Source organism: Gigantopelta aegis, chromosome 2 (genome assembly GCF_016097555.1).
Source record: "Gigantopelta aegis isolate Gae_Host chromosome 2, Gae_host_genome, whole genome shotgun sequence".
In the NCBI taxonomy this organism is placed as follows: Eukaryota; Metazoa; Mollusca; class Gastropoda; order Neomphalida; family Peltospiridae; genus Gigantopelta; species Gigantopelta aegis.
The window spans coordinates 17374804-17386481 of NC_054700.1; the positions used below are offsets into that span (position 1 = coordinate 17374804).

The 11678-nt window shown below is 38.9% G+C and overlaps 1 protein-coding gene across 1 annotated transcript; it reads left to right on the plus strand.

Moving 5' to 3' along the window:
• The first annotated feature begins 5802 nt into the window (after positions 1 to 5802).
• Positions 5803 to 11461, plus strand: LOC121387465. Its single transcript, XM_041518592.1, has 6 exons — positions 5803 to 5854; positions 6297 to 6399; positions 6851 to 7054; positions 7712 to 7866; positions 9071 to 9157; positions 10513 to 11461. Exons 1-6 carry the CDS (start codon positions 5816 to 5818, stop codon positions 11167 to 11169), a joined length of 1245 nt encoding a protein of 414 aa, XP_041374526.1. The 5' UTR covers positions 5803 to 5815; the 3' UTR covers positions 11170 to 11461.
• Positions 11462 to 11678: the final 217 nt, after the last annotated feature.

Below are 11678 nucleotides of genomic sequence, written 5' to 3' on the forward strand. Positions count from 1 at the left end.
CGTTCATTTAGTACCGCCCGTTATATATATTAACGCCTTCATTTGGTACCGCCCTTGTTTTTGGAGTATTTGAGTACTTAGGCCTATTATGTATAGCTATCGATGCCCGTATATATTATTTTTGTCACAAGTGCAGATCTATAATAACATAGGCTAGATTACAAATACTACAATGAGTTGGCTGCCGCCAGTTGGCGCGAATCGTATATCCGCGAACACGTCTGCGTTTGTTGGAGATTCCCGCCACGAATCGCTAACTGATAGGTTTACATAAATAAGAATGAGTATACGCTAACCAACTGAGCTGGTGTAATATCCATGTTAGTTACTGAATATCACACTGTGATCAGCCTGGGCACAGGTAAGTCTCACAAAAATAGTTCATTACTGCTGTCATTATAATACTATAATTTTTTTATGAATTTCTTTTTCAAGATTATTTTTTTTACGGTGAATATATTATAGATTGTTGGCACGCTGATAGTAACGCGTTCGATTCCTGACGGCGGGATATATTTTGATAGGCCGGTAGTTTATACATACCTATTCCAGAAATAATAATTTGGAAGGAGAAGGGTTGGGGAACGAGGGTCTAGGGAGTTATTGTCATGCATTGTTACATTATTCCTAGCCCGAGTACTCTGACTGTAAGAGAGCTAGACGGACATTTGGACATAAACACGCTCTCATTACAGTCAGAGACCAACCTATGTCTTTTTTTGGCAATTCCTGACTATCAAACGGTAGGCAACGAGTCCCGCTCTAATACCACAACAATCCTATGTTTGACGTCAAATACCTTTACATCAATCATTTTCGAGTTAAGTGATACAAAAAAATCCACATATTAATCACTAATACACTTACTACAGAAAGAAACCCGACAGCACCCACATTCAGCTACGCTTCGTGACACTCCGTCGCAACAATTGCAAAGCTCGGCGATCTATTTCGAGACGTAGACCACGTGATCGCGCACTGGGCGATTCCGCCTTGTGCAGCAGTTACAGGGGCCGTCTCATATCAAGCGAAGTTACAACATGGAAGAGTTGGCTAATGCCGTTTTGGATGAATTTGGATTTCATTACGTCATTAAACCAAAACAATTACACATTATTGATTCCATTTTGAATTTGAAGGATACATTTGGGGTGTTATCGACAGGATACGGCAAAAGTATGTGCTACGTACTGCCTCCTCTTATGAGACGACTCCTGTAACTGCTGCACAAGGCGGAATCGCCCAGTCTCGAAATAGATCGCCGAGCTTTGTAATTGTTGCGACGGAGTGTCACGAAGCGTAGCTGAATGTGGGTGCTGTCGGGTTTCTTTCTGTAGTATGTGTATTAGTGATTAATATGTGTATTTTTTGGTATCACTTAACTCGAAAATGATTGATGTAAAGGTATTTGACGTCAAACATAGGATTGTTGTGGTATTAGAGCGGGATTCGTTGCCTACCGTTTGGTAGTCAGGAATTGCCAAAAAAAGACATAGGTTGGTCTCTGACTGTAATGAGAGCGTGTTTATGTCCAAATGTCCGTCTAGCTCTCTTACAGTCAGAGTACTCGGGCTACATTATTCCTAAAACCGTTTTCGGTGGCGTCGTGGTTAAGTCATCGGTCATAAGGCTGATAGACACTGGGTTCGCAACCCGGTACTGGCTCCCACCCAGAGCGAGTTTTAACGACTCAATGGTGCGGTGTGTGTGTGTGTGTGTGTGTGTGTGTGTGTGTGTGTGTGTGTGTGTGTTTTCTCAGGACAGCGTGCTTGAACCCTAATTGGATATAAGCACGAAAATAAGTTAAAAGAAAGAAAGAAAGTGCTAAATGGTTTAACACGTTAGTTTTTATAGATTTGTGTTGGGGGTTTGGGCTGGATATTTTATATTTTTTTTTTGGGGGGGGAAGGGGGTTCAGAGAGGGAGGTCATATACTGTGCATGTTGGGATTTTAATTGTGGGAGTGTGCGAGCGTATTTACAAACACAAACAAACAACAGGCAAGACAAGGTTTTTATACTTTCACACACACACACACACACACACACACACACACACACACACACACACAGAGAGAGAGAGAGAGAGAGAGAGAGACAGACATACATGCACGCGCGCACGCACGCACACACACACACACACACACACGCTCGCGCCCGCAAAGAAACACAGAGACGCGCGCATGTACCAGCTTAGTCCTTTTAAAAAACAAGTGCGTTTAAGGTATCGTGCCGAAACAAATGGGATATGGTAGGTCGCCTTTTTTTTATCTTTATTTTTTAAACTATATTTATCCCAACGGTCCAGATAAAATGTAATCGTTTTACTTAAATTTTAATTTTTAAAAATAATAAAAAGAAAAAAGTTAGGGTCAGCCCTAGTTGGGTTTTTTTTTTTTTTTAGGTAGATTTGGGTTAATTTTTTAGGCCTTGGTCAATCTTCGTGTTGACAATTTAAAAGGTTTATGTTCGACCTGCTTTAATATCTGATACTATGGAACAGTATGCATAAACACTTGTATGGTATACATGCACATAGATGTATGTTATGTATACACACAGTTAAAGTTTGTTTTGTTTAACAACACCACTAGAGCACCTTGATTTTTTTTTAATGATCGACTACTGGATGTCAAACATTTGGTAATTTAGACATATAGTCTTAGAGAGGAAACCCACTACAGTTTTCCAGTATTAGCAAGGGCTACACTCCTGCCCCGTATACACACTGAATGAATGAATGTTTAACGACACCCCAGCACGAAAAATACATCGGCCATTGGGTGTCAAACTACGGTAATGCAAACAAATAAAGTGATATAAAAATTCAAGATTTAAATAAAAACACAGCGTAAAGAACTGTGCAAAAATACAAATATCACAGATAGATACTGACTATTACTCAAAACTAATTGTATCCCGAAGAAAACAAAGGGATTTGTGCTGTATTGGCCATTCTCAAAGAGAATGTTACACCCCTGCACCACGGTGAGGTTACAGCACGCGCAGGGGAGTATACACACTGATACACACACATGTACACATATGTACGAACGTATATACATACATACATACATACATACATACATACATACATACATACATGCCAGTGCGTTAATATCTATGTATGTAACAGTCAACCTCGACATACATACAATATATAGATATTCATACATCAATACATACTAGCCAGTGCCAGGTCTGCCCACTGTTTCGTGCACGTAAGCGGGATCGACCGCGTAGATTGTAGGCCCCATGCATGTGGTTGAGTTAAAGAGCATCCTTTTTATGGATGCCTCGATAGCTCAGAGCGCATCGCGGTTAGTCTCGCAATTTGCGGCCGATTAGGTGCCACAGGTTCGAGTCCCAGCAACGGCATGGAACAATTTGTGAGGCCAGAAAGGATTTAATTATCCCCTGTGCCAGTGCGTTAATATCTATGTATGTAACAGTCAACCTCGACATACATACAATATATAGATATTCATACATCAATAACACATACATACAGACAGACAGACAGACAGACATACTGACACAAGGCGCTTCAAAGCTGAATGTGATTACTGAGTAGCGATGTATCAGTGCTTATGTATTAATTATAATTTATATTTTTAAAAATGCATTAATTTATTTTTACAAAACGTAGTTGGCACAAGAAAATTGCAAAATCATTAGTAAAACAGCAACACTATCTTCCAACCATTACACATGTATACGTACCATTACACATGTATACGTACAATCAATATAATATGAAACATCGTGTCATCTAGCTAACAAATAGCTTTAATGGTGTCATATTTACATCAGTAAAATATTAATGACAATTGTTTACGGGTGTGTGATTATTTAGTTTTGGTAGAGAATGCAGCGGGTAATTGTATAATTTATGCATGTGTGTGTCGTACACAAAAGAAAGGAAAACATAGCGAGCAAAGTTTCTAGAGGGGTTCGAGTCATGTCCCCCCCCCCCCCCCCCCTAATATATTTGCACACACAAATATAGATATTTCGATATGGATGGGTGGAGGATGGATGGATGGATATACGAATGGACAGACAGGCGAATTGATAATATGGAATAACATGAATGTATGTCTGTATGTAAAATAGGCCTACGTCCGTACGTAACTCGTACGTCCGTATATACGCAAGTGCGCGAGAGACTGCGTACGTGCGTTTGGGTAGGCCTACTGTTTTTGCAACTCGCCCAATTCTTTTTTTCTAAATATATTAGCAAGCTGTTTCTTTTTCATTTGAATGGTTTTGAGAAATTTTGAACAGACGAAGTTCAGACAGTGATTTGTACTGGGCGACCTATTAATAGTTGTTACAGTTTCCTGAATCGCGCGTGTGTTGTTTGACTGGAATACGCCCGGGAAATGTAGTTTTGCTTTCATTAAAACGCCTTTGTCCTTAAACGCCATATAACTTGTTATTTGTTATGTAACATTTGTTTTTAATACAGAAATGTATCTAACTGATGTGGTGCTAAGTAAGCAGATCCGAGGTGGGTTAATTTGGAGGCGGTTGGTCTAGGATCGATCCCCGTCGGTGGGCCCATTGGGCTATTTCTTGTTCCAGCCATTGCACCACGACTGGTATATCAATTGCGGTGGTATGTGCTATCCTGTCTTTGGGATAGCGCATATAAAATACCCCTAGCTACTAATCGAAAAAAAGTAGCGGATTTTCTCTCTGACTATATATGTCAAAAATGACCGATAATTAATAAATCAATATGCTCTAGTGGTGTCGTTAAAGAAAACAAACAAAATCTGATCTAGGGCAGAACTGAAAAAGAAAAATGATTCCGGTTTATTATACAGCAGGGAAACGTTTTATTTAACGACGCACTTAACACATTTTATTTATGGTTATATGGCGTCAAACATATGGTGAATGACCACACAGGTAACGAGAGAGGAAATCCGCTGTCGCCACTTCATGGGCTACTCTTTTCGATTAACAGCAAGGGATCTTTTATATGCACCATCCCACAGACAGGGTAGTACATACTACGGCCTTTGATATACCAGTTGTGGTGCACTGGCTGGAACGAGAAATAGCTCAATGGGCCCACCGACGGGGATCGACCCCACACCGATCGCGCATCGAGCGAGCGCTGTACCCTTCCCATTTCGAGTCCTAGGAAACCATAATCACGATATTGATCTATTTTGAAAATAAAGATAATCCCAGTTGTTTGATACAGCACACAGTAGCCTACTTAATAAATAAAACATGAACATACGCGGAATTATCAATTATATGGTATTATTAATTAAAACAAAATCAATAAGTGTCTCGGGTACCTGTGTATGGCTTTTCTTACCACGACTGAATTGGTACGTTTGAGGGGCAGTGGTAAAGCGCTCGCTTGATGCGCGGTCTATTTGGGATAGATCCCCGTCAGTGGGCCCGCTGGGCTATTTCTCTTTCCAGCCAGTGCACCACCACTGGTATATATATCAAAGGCAGTGGTATATATGCTGTCTGTTGGAAAGTGCATATAAAAGATCCCTTGCTGCTAATCGAAAAGAGTAGCCCATGAAGCAGGTTTCCTCTCTCAATATCTGAGTGGTCCTTAACCATATGTCCGACGCCATATAACCGTAAATAAAATGTGTTGAGTGCGTCGTTAAATAAAATATTTCCTTATTTCCTTTCCTCTGATGGCTATATGTCAAAATTACCAAATGTTTGACATCCAACAGCCGATGATTAATAAATCAATGTGCTTTAGTGGTGTCGTTAAACAAACCAAAACATTTTTGTTTCGTTCCAGACAACAGAAAAACCAGCGGGAAACCATGACTGATGATTTAACAGAATGGGAAATGATCACAGACGTAATCATTTATTTATTTTCTTTATCATCATCATTACTTATCATCATCATCATCATCTCAAAATTACACGTAGGTCTACACGCGTCTGGACCAACATGAGTATAATTTTTGTAATTTTTCATTTTGTCCGAGCGAGATAGGTAACTTTATATACCACTCGGATATGGTATACGCTTTAGTTTAGTTCTATTCAATCCAGCTTAAGTTCCAAGTCAGTTTAGTTCCAATTCATAGATATATATATATATATATATATATGCATGATTTACAATATGGGCATGGATTATATATATATATATATATATATATATATATATATATATATTGATGTTTGTTTGTTTGCATATATACCAGATTTTAATCAGAATAATATTATTAATATTATCCATGCCCATATTGTAAATCATGCATAATTTATGTAACATCTGTTTTTTGTTTTCAGGAAAAAGATGACCAATCCGATATAGAAGTGTTGCAGAGTCCTATGTCTATTAGTGAAAATGAAGAGGTCAAATGTAAAGCAACTGCAATACATACCTGTAGAGGTAGGCGTAGCTTACATGCGCATATCGTGCTACCACAAATATGAGTAAGGAAGAATCAGTGTGCGTGTGTTCGTGCGTGCATGAGAAAGAAATTTAAAGCAATAAATACCTGTTGACGTAAGCGCGTACATGTATGTTGCTTATTTTGCTTCCAAACATAGAAACATAAAATAAAGAGAGAGAGAGAAGAGAGAGAGAGAGAGAGAGAGAGAGAGAGAGAGAGAGAGAGAGAGAGAGATAGAGAGGGGAGACAGAGCGAGAGAGAGAAGGGGGAATGAGACAGAGAGAGATAAAGAGAGATAGAGAATGAGAGAGAAAGGGGGAGAGAGAAAGAGAGATATGGGGAATGAGAGACAGAGAGAGAGAGAGAGACAGAGACAGAGACAGAGACAGAGACAGAGACACACACACGAACTGCTGTTCATAAAACACTATAATATTTCATTCACAGATGTCGAAGAAGACCCGAACATTTTCGAGAAAGACTTCAAAAGGAATCAGCTCATCAAATGTTTAGAAACGATTTCTAAAATGCCGGTCCGCAGTAGACCAGTCTCTCCATGCATTTTCGCTTGGGACAGAATAAACTGGAAAGCCCTTTTCGTCTGTCTGAACGTCTGTACGACTGTTGGTGTGGCTGTCGGACACGGTATGGGTGAGAACATTTCTTGCCTATATTTACACCAATTCAGGAGATGTTATACCAAATTATTCAAGAAAACAGGGGAACGAATTTTGTTTTATGAAAGCTCAGCATTTGTTTTCAATTTTGTTTTTCGTTTTAAATTAGTCACACTTTTTTTGCAGCTACCTGTATTTAGTGGCCACGTACACACCCCCCCCCCCCCCCCCGCCCCCCAAACGACCTATATTAAGCGACTCCAGATACATGGCTTTAGTAGGCCTATTATTGACAAATAGTTTTAGCATATTTACCAATAGTTTTAGCATATTTACCAATAGTTTTAGCATATTTACCAATAGTTTGATCATGGTCAGTGGTTTTAAACAACATACTGATCAATAATGTTAGCACATTTACCAATAGTTTTAGCGTATTTACCATTATATTTACCAATAGCTTTTGCATATTTACCAATAGTTTTGGCATATTTACCATTTGATGGTTGTTGTTTGTTTTGGGGTTGTTTTTCTTGTTTGTTTTTGTTTGATTGTTGTTGTTTGTTGTTGGTTTTTTGGGGGGTTTTTTGTTTCTTTGTTTCTTTGGGGGTTTCTGTGGGGGGGAAGGGGTGTGTGCATATTTATCAATAGTTTTAACATATTTACCAAAACCAGGTTATTTGTGTTCTAGGTTACACGAGTGGCTACTCAGCAGGTGTCCGACTCAGGGTGATTTCTGAATCCGAGTGTCTGTGTGCCACGGACCACAAACTACAGTGGTGTAGCGACCACCACACTCCTTCCAGGAACACCGATAACGTCACCAACCCAGTCTTGTCGCTAGAGGTACTTCAGTTAATTTGGGAGGGGGGAGGGGGAAGGGTTTCATAAATAAGGCCAAACAAAATAATAGTTGTTGTTCCGATTACCCGACCGTCCCTAGAAAAACGGTGTGACCCTAACATTTTTAATAAAATAAAAATTTTAAAAAAAGCCGTCCGACCGAGTCTAAATCACCAACAAACGGATTTTTTGGTTACCTTTTGCACAATATTCAATTGAGAATTAAATTGCGTTCGTTTTGAAAAACCTTGCTCTTTTGCTACATATATATCTTAATATAAAATATTTCAGTCTTAAAAAAAAGTTAATAAAATGCCTAGCTACTTACCCTAAAGAATTTGCCTTTTAAAACAAAATGAGCCTACCTACCTACCTACCTACCTACCTACCTACCTTCCCTAATTTCTCTGGCTAATGTAATCGGAACAACACATATTATTCTGTTTAGCCTAAGAACTTTTTTCTTTTGTTTTTACTTTTTGTAAAAACCATAGTTCGTTTTTTCATGGAAGATATTATTAAAAACCATAGTTCGTTTTTTCATGGAAGATATGAAGAAGGAAGAATATATCAACTATAAAGCCAATTAATATAAACAATATACTAGTATATTACACGAAAATCCCATAATATATGATTATATTAAACAGCTATTGCTAAGTAAATATGGACATACGGTAAGATACCGGACATAACTGCAACCCTCTGAACTTATTTTGAAGTTTTTGCGAAATGTTGCATGGATTGTATTCGAAATTTTAATATACTTACCTATGGTATTTATATGTTTGCTTAGCTTTTTACACAGTTTTAATTTAACTTTTAAATGTTTATATAATGTTGATACCTTTGTTTGATCCTCGTCGAACATTGGGCTATTTCTCACTCCAGCCAGTGTATCATTACTGGTATATCAAAGCCTGTGATGTGTGCTAATCTGTCTGTGGGATGATGCATATAAAAGATCCCATACTACTACTAGAAAAATGTAGCGGGTTTCTTCTCTAAGACTATAAAGTAAGAATTACCAAATATTTGAGATCCAGTAGCCGATGATTAATAAATCAATGTGCTCTAGTGGTGTTTAAGACAAACTTTAAATGTATAATGGCTGCTGCTACCTGCAGTTCATATAGAGTTGTAATAACGAATAGAGGGTTGGGATTTGTACTATGTTATATCATGGTCATTCGTTTGTTTTCAACAGGCCCAGAACAGCAAGCTCCGAGTAAACATCCAGCGACTCCAGCAGCAGTTGAAAAACACCGAACGACAGTATATGAAGGCAGAACAAGTGTGGTTTTTAAGAATTGTTTTCAGTTTTTACCAAAAAAAATATATTATATGCTCGTTTTGTTTTGGGTTGGGTTTTTTTTTTTTATGGGTCTTTTTTGGGGTGGGTGGGTGTGGGAGGTGTTTTCGTTTGTTAATTTATTGTTATAATGAATATCTTTTTTCTAACGCTATTTGGCTGTGATCTCTATCTTAGATAGTCGTGCAAAAATGCAATATTCGGCTATGCACCATATTGATGTTTTCGGGGTTGGGCGCTACATAGGCATTAAAAATGACGTAGGGTAGCTCGGCTTTATTTTATTATATTTTTCACTATATTTACCCGTACAAGTCTAGATAAAATGTTATGTATCTACATGCTATTCATTCATTTCAACTTATTTCTGGGCTTATAGCCAATTAAAGTTTAACCACGCTGTCCTGGGCACACACCTCGGCTATCTGGGTTGCCTATCCCGGACAGAGGGGTTAGCGGATAGTTGTTAGTGGTTAGTGAGTGAGAAGATGGTGTAGTGGCCTTTCACCCACCCACAGCGTCGTTAAACTATCTCTGGGTGGGAACCGGTGTAACAGCCCAAAATATACCCCCTGCCAAACTATACCCGGGGTATAAACTGGACTAGCCCAGAATATACCCTGGGGTATAAAACAGGCTAGCCCAGAATATACCTCTCTAGTCTGTATATCAATGTCCAGAGGTGTTTTTTTTTCCATCATAGTTTATATATTTTGGGCAAGAGAATATCGAAATATCTTCTAAAATTTCTAACCTGTAATTGTTTTATTTTTATAAAAACAACAGTTGCATTTATTATTATTATTTATTTATTTATTTTGTATACAGGTTAGTAATAAAATAATGAGGGTCAGGGTTAGGATTAGGGGTATAAAACAGGCTAGCCCACCTTAACCCCGGGTATAGTTTGGCGGGGGTATATTTTGGGCTGTTACACCGGTACTGGGGTGAGAACCCAGTACCTACCAGCCTTATATCCGATGACTTCACCACTGCGCCACGGAATCCGGTATCTACATGTTAATACGAAATCGAAAACAAATAGGGTTTGCCGTTTTTCCCAGTTAGGGTAGGGGGACTGGAAATACACATTTGTCTTTAGGTCTGACCTGTGCAATAGGTACAAAGCACTCAACTTGATAGTAAAAACGCAGCTCCATTGAAACGATGATATAAAATGATGGGTGGGGTGGTCTGGAGGACAGCTTTAATTTTATACTTGGATACACACTTGCATGTGTAAATTATGTGATCTTTGTTACCTAGGATACATATTACCGTAAATTGCTTTGCACCCCCGGTAGACATATTTATGAAACGTGATCTTCGTTTTTCAGAAATCACAAAAACTATTGGAGATCAACAAAGAAATACTAGTACGAATGGAAGACCAAAGCATAAACGTTGTACCACAAGATCAAGATTCTCGAACCACGGATGGAAAGCAGGATGACATCCTGATTGAGAGATTCGCCGTCCTTGGTCACAAGACAAAATATTTGGAACGTGCAGCCAATCACACAAACGATGCGATCATTCCAAACTCTAATGGAAATGATCCATCAAGAAATAACAGTAGCGAAACAGAGAAGGGTGGAACTATTAAGGCACATGCGAACACTGGACGTAACGGAAAAGATCTACCAAGATATAAAGAGGTTAAAACACGGGACGCCCATGGAATTAAGCCACGTGTTTTCAATGGAAGAACAAAAGAAATGGTTCAAAGAAAAGGAAATCGGGACAAGAATGATATCAGAAGCAACAAGCTGGAAGTGAAACCAGATGCAATGTTAACACCAGAGATGTTGCGCGTCCAAAGACAAAATTCGCCACCTTATTGCAAAAGGCAGAGCGTTGACGAATTGGGAAACGAGAAAGTTGCAGGTAGTCGGCTAAATACCGACAGAAAGTCTAACAAAGGTATTCATGAAAGCAAATCGGATGGGACCGATAGCAAGGACGTTATCAGACAGACGAAGAAACAGAAGTAAAATCTTTACTATGGCGATGAGCGACTGAGGGAATTTTACACTGAACCGGAGTGGGGTTTGGGATTTTGGGTAGGCAGATGGCTAAACAGAAGGATAGGCAGACTCTCAAAACTGGGTTTAGTAAGTTCAGTGGTTCGTTTAAACCTTATTACGGGATTAACGGTATGCTACACAACGAACATGATGCATGCAGTATAACTTATTTTCATTGCCATTTTCTGTACAATGTTTCTGGGTCGTTTTAGCAGGTACGGCGGAGCAGGGGGGGCTGGGGTGGTGCTGTAGCCCTCTCAATAATTCTGAATCAAAAATATATTTTGGTGGTAAATCTTAAGCAGAGATGAATTTTACTTGTAGAATGTAAGAAATTGCATTTCAGGACATCTAGTTTTCAAAGTTTTACGAGGGAGCATACAAGCAAAACCCCGGCGGAGCAGGGGGTAGCCGGGGGTGGTGCTCTATCCCTCTGAAATAATTCTGAATCAAAAGTATTTTTGTTCGTAAAATAT